Genomic DNA, 17,404 nt, shown 5'->3' with positions numbered 1-17,404 from the left:
GTGGTGAGCGTGGTGGTGAGCGAGGTGGTGAGCGTGGTGGTGAGCGTGGTGGTGAGCGTGGTGGTGGTGAGCGTGGTGGTGAGCGTGGTGGTGGTGGTGAGTGGTGAGCGTGGTGGTGGTGAGCGTGGTGGTGAGCGTGGTGGTGAGCGTGGTGGTGAGCGTGGTGGTGAGCGTGGTGGTGAGCGTGTGAGCGTGGTGGTGAGCGTGTGAGCATGGTGGTGAGCGTGGTGGTGAGCGTGGTGGTGAGCGAGGTGGTGAGCGAGGTGGTGAGCGAGGTGGTGAGCGTGGTGGTGAGCGTGGTGGTGAGCGTGGTGGTGAGCGTGGTGGTGAGCGTGGTGGTGAGCGTGGTGGTGAGCGTGGTGGTGAGCGTGGTGGTGAGCGTGGTGGTGAGCGTGGTGGTGAGCGTGGTGGTGAGCGTGGTGGTGAGCGTGGTGGTGAGCGTGGTGGTGAGCGTGGTGGTGGTGAGCGTGGTGGTGAGCGTGGTGGTGAGCGTGGTGGTGAGCGTGGTGGTGAGCGTGGTGGTGAGCGTGGTGGTGAGCGTGGTGGTGAGCGTGGTGGTGAGCGTGGCGGTGAGCGTGGCGGTGAGCGTGGCGGTGAGCGAGGTGGTGAGCGTGGTGGTGAGCGTGGTGGTGAGCGTGGTGGTGAGCGTGGTGGTGAGCGTGGTGGTGGTGAGCGTGGTGGTGAGCGTGGTGGTGAGCGTGGTGGTGAGCGTGGTGGTGAGCGTGCTAGGTGGTGAGCGTGGTGGTGAGCGTGGTGGTGAGCGTGGTGGTGGTGAGCGTGGTGGTGAGCGTGGTGGTGAGCGTGGTGGTGAGCGTGGTGGTGAGCGTGGTGGTGAGCGTGGTGGTGAGCGTGGTGGTGAGCGTGCGAGGTGGTGAGCGTGGCGGTGAGCGTGGTGGTGAGCGTGGTGGTGGTGGTGAGTGGTGAGCGTGGTGGTGAGCGTGGTGGTGAGCGTGGTGGTGAGCGTGGTGGTGAGCGTGGTGGTGAGCGTGGTGGTGAGCGTGGTGGTGAGCGTGGTGGTGAGCGTGGTGGTGAGCGTGGTGGTGAGCGTGGTGGTGAGCGTGGTGGTGAGCGTGGCGGTGAGCGTGGCGGTGAGCGTGGCGGTGAGCGTGGTGGTGAGCGTGGTGGTGAGCGTGCTAGGCGGTGAGCATGCGAGGTGGTGAGCGTGGTGGTGAGCGTGGTGGTGAGCGTGGTGGTGAGCGTGGTGGTGAGCGTGGTGGTGAGCGTGGTGGTGAGCGTGGTGGTGAGCGTGTGAGCGTGGTGGTGAGCGTGGTGGTGAGCGTGGTGGTGAGCGTGGTGGTGAGCGTGGTGGTGAGCGTGCGAGGTGGTGAGCGTGGTGGTGAGCGTGGTGGTGAGCATGCGAGGTGGTGAGCGTGGTGGTGAGCGTGGTGGTGAGCGTGGTGGTGAGCGTGGTGGTGAGCGTGGTGGTGAGCGTGGTGGTGAGCGTGGTGGTGAGCGTGGTGGTGAGCGTGGTGGTGAGCGTGGTGGTGAGCGTGGTGGTGAGCGTGGTGGTGAGCGAGGTGGTGAGCGTGGTGGTGAGCGTGGTGGTGAGCGTGGTGGTGGTGAGCGTGGTGGTGAGCGTGGTGGTGGTGAGCGTGGTGGTGAGCGTGGTGGTGGTGAGCGTGGTGGTGAGCGTGGTGGTGAGCGTGGTGGTGAGCGTGGTGGTGAGCGTGGTGGTGAGCGTGGTGGTGAGCGTGGTGGTGAGCGTGGTGGTGAGCGTGGTGGTGAGCGTGGTGGTGAGTGGTGAGCGTGGTGGTGAGCGTGGTGGTGAGCGTGGTGGTGAGCGTGGTGGTGAGCGTGGTGGTGAGCGTGGTGGTGAGCGTGGTGGTGGTGGTGAGTGGTGAGCGTGGTGGTGAGCGTGGTGGTGAGCGTGGTGGTGAGCGTGGTGGTGAGCGTGGTGGTGAGCGTGGTGGTGGTGGTGAGTGGTGAGCGTGGTGGTGAGCGTGGTGGTGAGCGTGGTGGTGAGCGTGGTGGTGAGCGTGGTGGTGAGCGTGGTGGTGGTGGTGAGTGGTGAGCGTGGTGGTGAGCGTGGTGGTGAGCGTGGTGGTGAGCGTGGTGGTGAGCGTGGTGGTGAGCGTGTGAGCGTGGTGGTGAGCAAGGTGGTGAGCGTGGTGGTGAGCGTGGTGGTGAGCGTGGTGGTGAGCGTGGTGGTGAGCGTGGTGGTGAGCGTGGTGGTGAGCGTGGTGGTGAGCGTGTGAGCGTGGTGGTGAGCGTGGTGGTGAGCGTGGTGGTGAGCGTGGTGGTGAGCGTGGTGGTGAGCGTGGTGGTGAGCGTGCGAGGTGGTGAGCGTGGCGGTGAGCGTGGTGGTGAGCGTGGTGGTGGTGGTGAGTGGTGAGCGTGGTGGTGAGCGTGGTGGTGAGCGTGGTGGTGAGCGTGGTGGTGAGCGTGGTGGTGAGCGTGGTGGTGAGCGTGGTGGTGGTGAGCGTGGTGGTGAGCGTGGTGGTGAGCGTGGTGGTGAGCGTGGTGGTGAGCGTGGTGGTGAGCGTGGTGGTGAGCGTGGTGGTGAGCGTGGTGGTGAGCGTGGTGGTGAGCGTGGTGGTGAGCGTGGTGGTGAGCGTGGTGGTAGTGGTGAGTGGTGAGCGTGGTGGTGAGCGTGGTGGTGAGCGTGGTGGTGAGCGTGGTGGTGAGCGTGGTGGTGAGCGTGGTGGTGAGCGTGGTGGTGGTGGTGAGTGGTGAGCGTGGTGGTGAGCGTGCGTTTTCCCCGTGGTGCAGGTGGAGCTGTTACCTCACCAGTCTCACGCCCTCGCCTGGATGCAATGGAGAGAGGAACAGGAACCAGCAGGCGGCATTCTGGGTAACTGAACTCACTCATCCACTCACTCACTCACTCACCCACTCGCTCACCCACCCATTCACCCACTCACTCACTCACTCACCTACTCACCCACTCACTCACCCACTCACCCACCCACTCACTCACTCACCCACCCACTCACCCACTCACTCACTCACCCACCCACTCACTCACTCACCCACCCACTCACCCACCCACTCACTCACCCACCCACTCACTCACTCACTCACCCACTCACTCACCCACTCACTCACTCACCTACTCACCCACCCACCCACTCACTCACCCACTCACTCACTCACCCACTCACCCACTCACTTACCCACTCACTCACTCACTCACCCACCCACTCACTCACTCACCCACCCACTCACCCACTCACTCACTCACTCACCCACTCACCCACTCACTTACCCACTCACTCACCCACCCACTCACTCACCCACTCACTCACTCACCCACTCACTCACTCACCCACCCACTCACCCACCCACTCACTCTGTATGTGTGTGTCTATCTGTACGTGTGTGTGTGTGTCTATCTGTACGTGTGTGTGTGTCTATCTGTACGTGTGTGTGTGTCTATCTGTACGTGTGTGTGTGTCTATCTGTACGTGTGTGTGTCTATCTGTACGTGTGTGTGTGTCTATCTGTACATGTGTGTGTGTCTATCTGTACGTGTGTGTGTGTCTATCTGTACGTGTGTGTGTCTATCTGTACGTGTGTGTGCGTGTGTGTCTATCTGTACGTGTGTGTGCGTGTGTGTCTATCTGTACGTGTGTGTGTCTATCTGTACGTGTGTGTGTCTATCTGTACGTGTGTGTGTGTCTATCTGTACGTGTGTGTGTGTCTATCTGTACGTGTGTGTGTGTGTCTATCTGTACGTGTGTGTGTGTCTATCTGTACGTGTGTGTCTATCTGTACGTGTGTGTGTCTATCTGTACGTGTGTGTGTCTATCTGTACGTGTGTGTGTGTCTATCTGTACGTGTGTGTGTGTCTATCTGTACGTGTGTGTCTATCTGTACGTGTGTGTCTATCTGTACGTGTGTGTGTGTCTATCTGTACGTGCGTGCGTGTGCGTGTGTGTCTATACGTGTGTGTGTGTCTATTTGTGTGTGTGCGTGTGTGTGTGTCTATACGTGTGTGTGTGTGTGTCTATCTATACGTGTGTATGCGTGCGTGTGTCTATACGTGCGTGTGTCTATACGTGTGTGTGTGCGTGTGTCTATACGTGTGTGTGTGCGTGTGTCTATACGTGTGTGTGCGTGTCTATACGTGTGTGCGTGTGTGTCTATGCGTGTGTGTGCGGGTGTGTCTATGCGTGTGTGTGTGTGTGTCTATACGTGTGTGTGTGTCTATACGTGTGTGTGTGTGTCTATACGTGTGTGTGTGTGTCTATACGTGTGTGTGTGTGTCTATACGTGTGTGTGTGTGTGTCTATACGTGTGTGTGCGTGTCTATACGTGTGTGTGCGTGTCTATACGTGTGTGCGTGTGTGTCTATGCGTGTGTGTGCGGGTGTGTCTATGCGTGTGTGTGCGGGTGTGTCTATGCGTGTGTGTGTGTGTGTCTATACGTGTGTGTCTGTGTGTGTCTATACGTGTGTGTGTGTGTCTATACGTGTGTGTGTCTATACGTGTGTGTGTGTGTCTATACGTGTGTGTGTGTGTCTATACGTGTGTGTGTGTGTGTCTATACGTGTGTGTGTGTGTCTATACGTGTGTGTGTGTGTCTATACGTGTGTGTCTATGTGTGTGTGCGTGTGTCTATACGTGTGTGTCTATACGTGTGTGTGTGTCTATACGTGTGTGTCTATACGTGTGTGTGTGTCTATACATGTGTGTCTATACGTGTGTGTCTATACGTGTGTGTGTGTCTATACGTGTGTGTCTATACATGTGTCTATACGTGTGTCTATACGTGTGTGTGTGTGTCTATACGTGTGTGTGTGTGTGTGTCTATACGTGTGTGTCTATACGTGTGTGTTTGTGTGTCTATACGTGTGTGTGTGTGTGTCTATACGTGTGTGTGTGTGTCTATACGTGTGTGTGTGTGTCTATACGTGTGTGTGTGTGTCTATACGTGTGTGTGTGTGTGTGTCTATACGTGTGTGTGTGTGTGTCTATGTGTGTGTGTGTGTCTATACGTGTGTGTGTGTGTCTATACGTGTGTGTGTGTCTATACGTGTGTGTGTGTCTGTACGTGTGTGTGTGTGTCTATACGTGTGTGTGTGTGTGTGCGTGTGTGTGTGTATACGTGTGTGTCTATACGTGTGTGTGTGTGTCTATACGTGTGTGTGTGTCTATACGTGTGTGTGTATAGTCAGTCGACCCGTGGCACCTGGGTCTGCCCCGTGACCTCCTGCCAGCGGGCGTTCGACACTTCACGTGGCCTCAGGGTGCACATAGCCTGGCACAAGCGTCGTGGTGACGTCACCGCCACTTAGTGGCGAATGGCGGTTGTTGTTGTTGTTGTTGTGTATACGTGTGTGTCTATACGTGTGTGTGTGTGTCTATACGTGTGTGTCTATACGTGTGTGTGTGTGTGTCTACACGTGTCTGTGTGTGTGTGTCTATATGTGTGTGTGTGTGCGTGCACCAGCGGATGACATGGGGCTGGGAAAGACCCTGACGGTCATCGCACTGCTGATGAGCCGTCCAGAACCCCACGCACCTCCTAAAGATACCGCCTCACCCACCACCACCACCTGGCTCTCTAAGCACGGTGAGTGAGTGTGTGTTAGTGTGTGTGTGTTAGTGTGTGTGTTAGTGTGTGTGTGTTAGTGTGTGTGTGTGTGTTAGTGTGTGTTAGTGAGTGTGTGTGTGTGTGTTAGTGTGTGTTAGTGTTAGTGAGTGTGTGTTAGTGTGTGTGTGTTTGTGTGTGTGTTAGTGTGTGTGTGTTAGTTAGTGTGTGTGTGTTAGTGTGTGTGTGAGTGTGTGAGTGTGTGAGTGTTAGTGTGTGTTAGTGTGTGTGAGTTAGTGTGTGTGTTAGTGTGTGTGTGAGTGTGTGAGTGTTAGTGTGTGTTAGTGTGTGTGAGTTAGTGTGTGTGTTAGTGTGTGTTTGTGTGTTAGTGTGTGTTTGTGAGTTAGTGTGTGTGTGTTAGTGTGTGTTAGTGTGTGTGAGTGTGTGTGTGTTAGTGTGTGTGTGAGTGTGTTAGTGTGTGTGTGAGTGTGTGTGTTAGTGTGTTAGTGTGTGTGTGTTAGTGTGTGTGTTTGTGTGTTAGTGTGTGTGTTAGTGTGTTAGTGTGTGTGTGTTAGTGTGTGTGTTAGTGTGTTAGTGTGTGTGTGTTTGTGTGTGTGTTAGTGTGTGTTTGTGTGTGTGTGAGTTAGTGTGTGTGTGTGTGAGTTAGTGTGTGTGTGTGTGAGTTAGTGTGTGTGTGTGTGAGTTAGTGTGTGTGTGTGTGAGTTAGTGTGTGTGTGTGTGAGTTAGTGTGTGTGTGTGTGAGTTAGTGTGTGTGTGTGTGAGTTAGTGTGTGTGTGTGTGAGTTAGTGTGTGTGTGTGTGAGTTAGTGTGTGTGTGTGTGAGTTAGTGTGTGTGTGTGAGTTAGTGTGTGTGTGTGTGAGTTAGTGTGTGTGTGTGTGAGTTAGTGTGTGTGTGTGTGAGTTAGTGTGTGTTAGTGTGTGTTAGTGTGTGTTAGTGTGTGTGTGTGTGTGTGTGTGTTAGTGTGTGTGTGTTAGTGTGTGTGTGTTAGTGTTAGTGTGTGTGTGTTAGTGTGTGTGTGTTAGTGTGTGTGTTAGTGTGTGTGTGAGTGTGTGTGTTAGTGTGTGTGTTAGTGTGTTAGTGTGTGTGTGTTAGTGTTAGTGTGTGTGTGTTAGTGTGTGTGTGTGTGTTAGTGTGTGTGTTAGTGTGTTAGTGTGTGTGTGTTAGTGTTAGTGTGTGTGTGTTAGTGTGTGTGTTAGTGTGTGAGTGTGTGTGTGAGTGTGTGTGTTAGTGTGTGTGAGTGTGTGTGTTAGTGTGTGTGTTAGTGTGTGTGTTAGTGTGTGTGTGAGTGTGTGTGTTAGTGTGTGTGTGAGTGTGTGTGTTAGTGTGTGTGAGTGTGTGTGTTAGTGTGTGTGAGTGTGTGTGTTAGTGTGTGTGAGTGTTTGTGTGTGTTAGTGTGTGTGTGTCTGTCCGTCTGCTACAGCAGAGGTGTAGGGAATTCCAACAAGACCTACATCTCTGCTTTATTGACCTGGTCAAGGCCTATGATACCATCAGTAGGCCTGGGCTCTGGGTCGTTCTTCGTGCTTTTGGAGTACCTGACCCTCTGCTTACGATCATTAAGGACCTTCATGATGGTGAGCGGGCCCGGGTAAAACTACGTGGCCGGGAGTCAGAGCCATTCCCTGTACACCTTTGGGTGCGACAGGGATGTCCTCTGGCTCCCACATTATTTAACATCTATTTTGACCACGTAGTTCGTGAAGCCTTCAATAGCTGTACCGGGGGAATCTCCATATGGTACAGATATAATGGGAGGCTAATCGATGCCCGGGTGCGGTCAAGGGATGGCTCCCTATTGCTCAACCACGTTATGTATGCTGATGATTTGGTAATAGCTGCTCAGTCAGAGGAGGAGTTGGAGACGCTGCTGCTGAGACTGGAGCGTGCCACTAAGAGGTGGGGCCTTACCATCAGCCCCACCAAAACTAAGCACCTGCCTGGGTATTTTGTACCATCGGACACTCCACCCCCACAACTCCCAATCGGTGATGGGGCAGTTGTGGAGAGATTGGAGAGTTTCCCATACCTGGGCAGTGTGCTTATGACCGGCTCCAGTTTAACAGCAGAGGTCTCACTCCGAATCAGTTGAGTGGCAATATCTTTTCGTCGGTTGCGTAACGCTGTGTGGAAGCTACCTGGTCTGTCGCTCCGCACTAAGCTTCAGGTCTTCTCGGCCACAGTCATTCCCTCCCTTCTCTACTAATGGAACATCTTCGCCGGTTAGAAACATTTAGGCTGGCCTGCCTACGATCCATCCTGGGTTTAACCAGACTGGATTGTGTGAGGAGCTCACAAATCCTTGAAAGATCTGGGCAGGGTCCCATCGGTGAGCTCCTCCGGCAGGCAAGGCTGCGATGGCTGGGTCATGTAGCCCGCATGCCCAGCCACCGCATGCCGAAACAGCTTTTGTTTGGCCGGATTGAGGGGGCTAAGCGGGCGCGGCACGGGCTAGAGAAGAAATGGAGTGATGTGGTACAGGAGGACGTGGAGCTGAGTGGACTTGCCGATGACTGGTACCAGCGGTGTCAAGATCGGCCTCTGTGGAGGAGGCTCGTGAAGGACGCTACTGGGTAGTTGGAGGCAGTCGCCCTCCAACAACAACGGAGGGCGGAGGAGCGACGCTCACAACAGCGAGCGGAGCGCCGGGTGGCTAAAGCACAGCAGGTTGGCACAGTAGGGGGCACAGGTGGTGCATCAGCCAGTCATCTCAGTCAGTCGACCCGTGGCACCTGGGTCTGCCCCGTGACCTCCTGCCAGCGGGCGTTCGACACTTCACGTGGCCTCAGGGTGCACATAGCCTGGCACAAGCGTCGTGGTGACGTCACCGCCACTTAGTGGCGAATGGCGGTTGTTGTTGTGTGTGTGTTAGTGTGCGACTGTGTGACTGTGTGTGTGTGACTGTGTGACTGTGTGTGTATGACTGTGTGTGACTGTGTGACTGTGTGTAGGTGGTGAGGGTGGTGTGTGTTAGTGTGTTAGTGTGTGTGTGTGTGACTGTGTGTGTGTGACTGTGTGTGACTGTGTGTGACTGTGTGTGTGACTATGTGTGTGTGTGACTGTGTGTATGTGACTGTGTGTGTGACTGTGTGACTGTGTGTGTGTGTGACTGTGTGACTGTGTGTATGTGACTGTGTGACTGTGTGTGTGACTGTGTGACTGTGTGTAGGTGTTGAGGGTGGTGTTGTGCTGCCCTCTGGTGGTACGTTGGTGGTGTGTGTGTGTGACTGTGTTAGTGTGTGACTGTGTGACTGTGTGTGTGACTGTGTGTGTAGGTGGTGAGGGTGGTGTTGAGGGTGGTGTGTGTGTGTGTTAGTGTGTGACTGTGTGACTGTGTGTGACTGTGTGACTGTGTGTAGGTGTTGAGGGTGGTGTGTTGCCCTCTGGTGGTACGTTGGTGGTGTGTGTGTGTGACTGTGTGTGTGTGTTAGTGTGTGACTGTGACTGTGTGTGACTGTGTGACTGTGTGTAGGTGGTGAGGGTGGTGTGTGTGTGTGTGTGACTGTGTGTGTCTGTGTGACTGTGTGTGACTGTGTGTTAGTGTGTGACTGACTGTGTGTTAGTGTGTGACTGTGTGTGACTGTGTGTGTTTGACCGTGTGTGTGTTAGTGTGTGACTGTGACTGTGTGTGTAGGTGTTGAGGGTGGTGTGTGTGTGTGTTAGTGTGTGACTGTGTGTGTGTGTGTGACTGTGTGTGTGACTGTGTGACTGTGTGTGTGTGTGACTATGTGTGTGTGTGGCTGTGTGTTAGTGTGTGACTGTGTGTGACTGTGTGTGTGACTGTGTGTGTGACTGTGTGACTGTGTGTGTGTGTGACTATGTGTGTGTGTGGCTGTGTGTTAGTGTGTGACTGTGTGTTAGTGTGTGACTGGTGTGTGTGTGTGTGTGACTGTGTGACTGTGTGTGTGTGACTGTGTGTGACTGTGTGACTGTGTGTGTGACTGTGTGTAGGTGGTGAGGGTGATGTGTTGCCCTCTGGTGGCACGTTGGTGGTGTGTGTGTGTGTGACTGTGTGTGTGTGACTGTGTGTGTGACTGTGTGTGTGTGTGTGTGTGACTTTGTGTGTGTGTGTGACTGTGTGTGTGTGTGACTGTGTGACTGACTGTGTGTGTGTGACTGTGTGTAGGTGTTGAGGGTGGTGGTGTGTTGCCCTCTGGTGGCACGTTGGTGGTGTGTGTGTGTGTGACTGTGTGTGTGACTGTGACTGTGTGTGTAGGTGGTGAGGGTGGTGGTGTATTGCCCTCTGGTGGCACGTTGGTGGTGTGTGTGACTGTGTGTGACTGTGTGACTGTGTGTGACTGTGTGACTGTGTGTAGGTGGTGAGGGTGGTGGTGTGCTGCCCTCTGGTGGCACGTTGGTTGTGTGTGTGTGTGACTGTGTGTTAGTGTGTGACTGTGTGACTGACTGTGTGTGTGACTGTGTGTAGGTGTTGAGGGTGGTGGTGTGTTGCCCTCTGGTGGCACGTTGGTGGTGTGCCCAGCGTCGCTCCTTCACCACTGGCGGCAGGAGATTGAGCAGAGGACGGCAGCCGGCCGCCTCACCGTGTGTGTGCACCACGGTGAGGCGCGCGAACGCTCACCACTCAGGTACCCTCACCACCACCCTCACCACCACCACCACCACCACTCAGGTACCCTCACCACTCAGGTACCCTCACCACCACCCTCACCACCACCACCACCACCACTCAGGTACCCTCACCACTCAGGTACCCTCACCACCACCCTCACCACCACCACCACCACCACTCAGGTACCCTCACCACTCAGGTACCCTCACCACCACCACCACCACCACTCAGGTACCCTCACCACTCAGGTACCCTCACCACCACCCTCACCACCACCACCACCACCACTCAGGTACCCTCACCACTCAGGTACCCTCACCACCACCACCACCACCACTCAGGTACCCTCACCACCACTCAGGTACCCTCACCACCACCACCACGCTCACCACCACGCTCACCACCACCACTCAGGTACCCTCACCACTCAGGTACCCTCACCACCACCACCACGCTCACCACCACCACCACTCAGGTACCCTCACCACTCAGGTACCCTCACCACCACCACCACTCAGGTACCCTCACCACCACCACGCTCACCACCACCACCACTCAGGTACCCTCACCACCACCACCACGCTCACCACCACCACCACTCAAGTACCCTCACCACCACCACTCAGGTACCCTCACCACCACCACCACCACTCAAGTACCCTCACCACCACTCAGGTACCCTCACCACCACCATCACCACTCAGGTACCCTCACCACCACCACTCAGGTACCCTCACCACCACCACCACTCAGGTACCCTCACCACCACCACTCAGGTACCCTCACCACCACTCAGGTACCCTCACCACCACCATCACACTCACCACCACCACTCAGGTACCCTCACCACCACCACTCAGGTACCCTCACCACCACCACCACTCAGGTACCCTCACCACCACCACTCAGGTACCCTCACCACCACTCAGGTACCCTCACCACCACCATCACACTCACCACCACCACTCAGGTACCCTCACCACCACCACTCAGGTACCCTCACCACCACCACCACCACTCAAGTACCCTCACCACCACTCAGGTACCCTCACCACCACCATCACCACTCAGGTACCCTCACCACCACCACTCAGGTACCCTCACCACCACTCAGGTACCCTCACCACCACCATCACACTCACCACCACCACTCAGGTACCCTCACCACCACCACCACTCAGGTACCCTCACCACCACCACTCAGGTACCCTCACCACCACTCAGGTACCCTCACCACCACCATCACACTCACCACCACCACTCAGGTACCCTCACCACCACCACTCAGGTACCCTCACCACCACCACCACTCAGGTACCCTCACCACCACCCTCACCACCACTCAGGTACCCTCACCACCACCACCACCATGCTCACCACCACGCTCACCACCACCACCACTCAGGTACCCTCACCACCACCACCACCACGCTCACCACCACCACCACGCTCACTACCACGCTCACCACCACCATCACTCAGGTACCCTCACCACCACCACCATCACCACCACCCTCACCACCACCACCACTCAGGTACCCTCACCACCACCACCACTCAGGTACCCTCACCACCACCACCACGCTCACCACCACCACTCAGGTACCCTCACCACCACCCTCACCACCACCCTCACCACCACCCTCACCACCACCCTCACCACCACGCTCACCACCACCACCACGCTCACCACTCAGGTACCCTCACCACCACCACGCTCACCACCACCACCACACTCCTCACCACCACGCTCACCACACACGCTCACCACCACCACGCTCACCCCCACCACCACACTCCTCACCACCACGCTCACCACACACGCTCACCACCACCACGCTCACCACCACACTCCTCACCACCACACTCACCACCATCACGCTCACCACCACCACCACCACACTCCTCACCACCACGCTCACCACCACCACGCTCACCACCACCACCACCACCACGCTCACCACCACCACCACACACGCTCACCACCAGCACTACCACTACACACGCTCACCACCACCACCACCACCACCACCACGCTCACCACCAGCACCACGTCACACGCTCACCACCACCACCACTACACATGCTCACCACCACCACCACACACGCTCACCACCACCACCACGCTCACCACCACTACACACGCTCACCACCACCACGCTCACCACCACCACACACGCCCACCACCACCACACACGCTCACCACCACGCTCACCACCACGCTCACCAGCACCACGTCACACGCTCACCACCACCACCACCACCCCCACCACACGCTCACCACCACCACTACACACGCTCACCAGCACGCTCACCACCACGTCACACGCTCACCACCACCACCACCACGCTCACCACCACCACCACTACACACGCTCACCACCACCACGCTCACCACCACCACCACCACGTCACACGCTCACCACCACGCTCACCACCATTACCACGTCACACGCTCACCACCACCACCACCACCACCACGCTCACCACCACCACCACCACCACGCTCACCACCACGCTCACCACCACCACGCTCACCACCACCACGCTCACCACCACCACGCTCACCACCACGCTCACCAGCACCAGCACTACGTCACACGCTCACCACCAGCACCACGTCACACGCTCACCACCAGCACCACCAGCACCACGTCACACGCTCACCGTGCGTGTGACGTGGTGGTGGTGGTGAGCGTGGTGGTGAGCGTGTGTGGTGGTGGTGAGCGTGTGACGTGGTGCTGGTGGTGGTGAGCGTGTGTGGTGGTGGTGAGCGTGTGACGTGGTGCTGGTGGTGGTGAGCGTGTGACGTGGTGGTGAGCGTGTGACGTGGTGGTGGTGAGCGTGTGACGTGGTGGTGGTGAGCGTGTGTGGTGGTGGTGAGCGTGTGTGGTGGTGGTGAGCGTGTGTGGTGGTGGTGAGCGTGTGACGTGGTGGTGGTGAGCGTGTGACGTGGTGGTGGTGGTGGTGAGCGTGTGACGTGGTGCTGGTGGTGAGCGTGGTGCTGGTGGTGGTGGTGAGCGTGTGACGTGCTGGTGGTGCTCGTGGTGCTGGTGCTGGTGGTGAGCGTGGTGGTGAGCGTGTGTGGTGGTGGTGAGTGTGTGACGTGGTGGTGGTGGTGAGCGTGTGACGTGGTGGTGGTGGTGAGCGTGTGACGTGCTGGTGGTGCTGGTGCTGGTGAGCGTGGTGGTGAGCGTGTGACGTGGTGGTGGTGAGCGTGTGACGTGCTGGTGGTGCTGGTGGTGAGCGTGGTGGTGAGCGTGTGACGTGCTGGTGGTGCTGGTGCTGGTGAGCGTGGTGGTGAGTGTGTGACATGGTGGTGGTGTTGGTCAGCAGGCTGTGCCGCTACTCCGTGGTGCTCACCACCTACAACCTGGTCGCCCGGGAGGTTGGCGACGGGGGTCAAAGGTCGCGACCCCAGAGGGGGGCGACCCTGGGGCGGATCAACTGGGCGCGGCTCGTTCTGGACGAAGCTCACCACATCAAGAACCCCAAGGTGAGTGTGTGTGTACTGTGTGTACAGAGTGTGTGTACATTGTGTGTGAGTGAGTGTGTGTGAGTGTGTGTACATTGTGTGTGTACATTGTGTGTGTACATTGTGTGTGAGTGTGTGAGTGAGTGTGTGTGTACATTGTGTGTGAGTGTGTGTGTGTGTGAGTGTGTGGGTGTACATTGTGGGTGTACATTGTGTGTGTGTGTGTACATTGTGTGTGTACAGTGTGTGTACATTGTGTGTGTGTGTACATTGTGTGTGAGTGTGTGTGTGGGTGTGTGTACATTGTGTGTGAGTGTGTGTGTGGGTGTACATTGTGTGTGAGTGTGTGTGTGGGTGTACATTGTGTGTGAGTGTGTGTGAGTGTGTGTGTGAGTGTGTGTACATTGTGTGTGAGTGTGTGTGTGTACATTGTGTGAGTGTGTGCACATTGTGTGTGAGTGTGTGTGTGTGGGTGTACATTGTGTGTGTGTGTACATTGTGTGTGTGTGTGTGAGTGTGTGTGTGGGTGTACATTGTGTGTGTACATTGTGTGTGTACATTGTGTGTGTGTGTACATTGTGTGTGTGTGTACATTGTGTGTGTGTGTGTGTACATTGTGTGTGAATGTACATTGTGTGTGTGTACATTGTGTGTGTACAGAGTGTGTGTACATTGTGTGTGTGTGTACATTGTGTGTGTACAGAGTGTGTGTACATTGTGTGTGTGTGTGTACATTGTGTGTGTACAGAGTGTGTGTACATTGTGTGTGTGGGTGTACATTGTGTGTGTACAGAGTGTGTGTACATTGTGTGTGAGTGTGTGTGAGTGGGTGTACGTTGTGTGTGTACATTGTGTGTGTGTGTGTGTACAGAGTGTGTGTACATTGTGTGTGTGTGAGTGTACATTGTGTGTGTGTGTGTACATTGTGTGTGTGTGTGAGTGTGTACATTGTGTGTGTGTGTACATTGTGTGTACATTGTGTGTGTGTGTACATTGTGTGTGTACAGAGTGTGTGTGTGTACATTGTGTGTGTACAGAGTGTGTGTGAGTGTGTACGTGTGTGTACAGAGTGTGTGTGAGTGTGTACGTGTGTGTGTACATTGTGTGTGTGTGTGAGTGTACATTGTGTGTGTGTGTGGGTGTACATTGTGTGTGTGTGTACATTGTGTGTGTGTGTGTACATTGTGTGTACAGAGTGTGTGTACATTGTGTGTGTGTGTACATTGTGTGTGTGTGGGTGTGTACATTGTGTGTGTGTGTGTATACATTGTGTGTGTGTGTGTATACATTGTGTGTGTACATTGTGTGTACATTGTGTGTGTGTGTGTGTATACATTGTGTGTACATTGTGTGTGTACATTGTGTGTGTACATTGTGTGTACATTGTGTGTGTGTGTACATTGTGTATGCTGTGTGTATGCTGTAGGTGAGGACCAGTGTGGCTGTGTGTGTATGTGCTGTGTGTATGCTATGCTGTGTGTATGCTGTGTGCTGTGTGTATGCTGTGTGTATGCTGTGTGTATGCTGTAGGTGAGGACTAGTGTTGCTGTGTGTGTATGCTGTGTGTATGCTGTAGGTGAGGACTAGTGTGGCTGTGTGTGTATGCTGTGTGTATGCTGTATGCTGTGTGTATGCTGTATGCTGTGTGTATGCTGTGTGTATGCTGTAGGTGAGGACTAGTGTGTGCTGTGTGTATGCTGTGTGTGTATGCTGTGAGTATGCTGTGAGGACCAGTGTATGCTGTATGCTGTGTGTATGCTGTGTGTGTATGCTGTGTGTGTATGCTGTGTGTGTATGCTGTGTGTGTATGCTGTGTGTGTATGCTGTGTGTGTATGCTGTGTGTGTATGCTGTAGGTGAGGACTAGTGTGGCTGTGTGTATGCTGTGTGTGTATGCTGTGTGTGTATGCTGTGTGTGTATGCTGTGTGTGTATGCTGTGTGTGTATGCTGTGTGTGTATGCTGTGTGTGTATGCTGTGTGTGTATGCTGTGTGTGTATGCTGTGTGTGTATGCTGTGTGTGTATGCTGTGTGTGTATGCTGTGTGTGTATGCTGTGTGTGTATGCTGTGTGTGTATGCTGTGTGTGTATGCTGTGTGTGTATGCTGTGTGTGTATGCTGTGTGTGTATGCTGTGTGTGTATGCTGTGTGTGTATGCTGTGTGTGTATGCTGTGTGTGTATGCTGTGTGTGTATGCTGTGTGTGTATGCTGTGTGTGTATGCTGTGTGTGTATGCTGTGTGTGTATGCTGTAGGTGAGGACTAGTGTGGCTGTGTGTATGCTGTGTGTATGCTGTGTGTATGCTGTGTGTATGCTGTGTGTATGCTGTAGGTGAGGACTAGTGTGGCTGTGTGTGTACTGTGTGTGTGTACTGTGTGTATGCTGTGTGTATGCTGTGTGTATGCTGTAGGTGAGGACTAGTGTGGCTGTGTGTATGCTGTGTGTGTGTACTGTGTGTGTGTACTGTGTGTGTGTACTGTGTGTATGCTGAGTGTATGCTGTGTGTATGCTGTAGGTGAGGACTAGTGTGGCTGTGTGTATGCTGAGTGCTGAGCGGCGTTGGGCGGTGACTGGAACTCCCATCCACAACAACCTCCAGGACCTCTACTCGCTCACCAGGTGAGCTCACCAACTCACTCACCAGGTGAGCTCACCAACTCACCACCTCACTCACCACTCACCATCTCACTCACTCACCAGATGAGCTCACCACTCACCACCTCACTCACCACTCACCACCTCACTCGCTCACCAGGTGAGCTCACCACTCACCACCTCACTCACCACCTCACTCACCAGGTGAGCTCACCACTCACCACCTCACTCACCACCTCACTCACCAGGTGAGCTCACCACCTCACTCACCACTCACCACCTCATTCACCACCTCACTCACCAGGTGAGCTCACCACCTCACTCACCACCTCACTCACCAGGTGAGCTCACCACTCACCACCTCACTCACCACTCACCACCTCGCTCACCAGGTGAGCTCACCACTCACCACCTCACTCGCTCACCAGGTGAGCTCACCAACTCACTCACCAACTCACTCACCACTCACCACCTCACTCACCACTCACTCACCACCTCACTCACCAGGTGAGCTCACCACTCACCATCTCACTCACCACCTCACTCACCAGGTGAGCTCACCACCTCACTCACCACTCACCACCTCACTCACCAGGTGAGCTCACCACTCACCACCTCACTCGCTCACCAGGTGAGCTCACCAACTCACTCACCAACTCACTCACCACTCACCATCTCACTCACCACCTCACTCACCACTCACTCACCACCTCACTCACCAGGTGAGCTCACCACCTCACTCACCACTCACCAGGTGAGCTCACCAACTCACTCACCAACTCACTCACCATTCACCACCTCACTCACTCACCACTCACCACCTCACTCACCACCTCACTCACCACCTCACTCACCAGGTGAGCTCACCACCTCACTCACCACTCACCACCTCACTCACCACCTCACTCACCAGGTGAGCTCACCACTCACCACCTCACTGACCACCTCACTCACCACCTCACTCACCACTCACCAACTCACTCACCAGGTGAGCTCACCACTCACCAACACACTCACTCACCAGGTGAGCTCACCACTCACCACCTCACTCACCACTCACCACCTCGCTCACCACCTCACTCACCACCTCGCTCACCACCTCACTCACCACCTCACTCACCACGTCACTCACCACCTCGCTCACCACCTCACCACCTCGCTTACCACTCACCACCTCACTCACCACCTCACTCACCACCTCACCACCTCGCTCACCGCTCACCACCTCGCTCACCACCTCACTCACCACCTCACTCACCACCTCACTCACCACCTC

General features: G+C 55.4%; 1 protein-coding gene across 1 annotated transcript in view; it reads left to right on the top strand.

Moving 5' to 3' along the window:
- The window catches only part of LOC142908408 (uncharacterized), a 93,953-nt gene that overhangs the window by 66,377 nt on the left and 10,172 nt on the right, over nt 1–17,404 (top strand). Inside the window, exons 10-14 of the mRNA XM_076059037.1 lie at nt 2,710–2,791; nt 5,392–5,514; nt 9,917–10,076; nt 13,397–13,556; nt 16,049–16,152. Of these exons, the coding sequence (XP_075915152.1) occupies nt 2,710–2,791; nt 5,392–5,514; nt 9,917–10,076; nt 13,397–13,556; nt 16,049–16,152 (629 nt within the window). The remainder of the gene's footprint in view (nt 1–2,709; nt 2,792–5,391; nt 5,515–9,916; nt 10,077–13,396; nt 13,557–16,048; nt 16,153–17,404) is intronic.

The sequence above is a fragment of the Petromyzon marinus genome, assembly GCF_048934315.1.
Source record: "Petromyzon marinus isolate PM22_M1 ecotype Great Lakes invasive population chromosome 84 unlocalized genomic scaffold, UKy_Petmar_22M1.pri1.0 chr84_unloc.1, whole genome shotgun sequence".
Lineage (NCBI taxonomy): Eukaryota > Metazoa > Chordata > Hyperoartia > Petromyzontiformes > Petromyzontidae > Petromyzon > Petromyzon marinus.
This window is presented reverse-complemented; position numbering and strand designations above follow the sequence as displayed.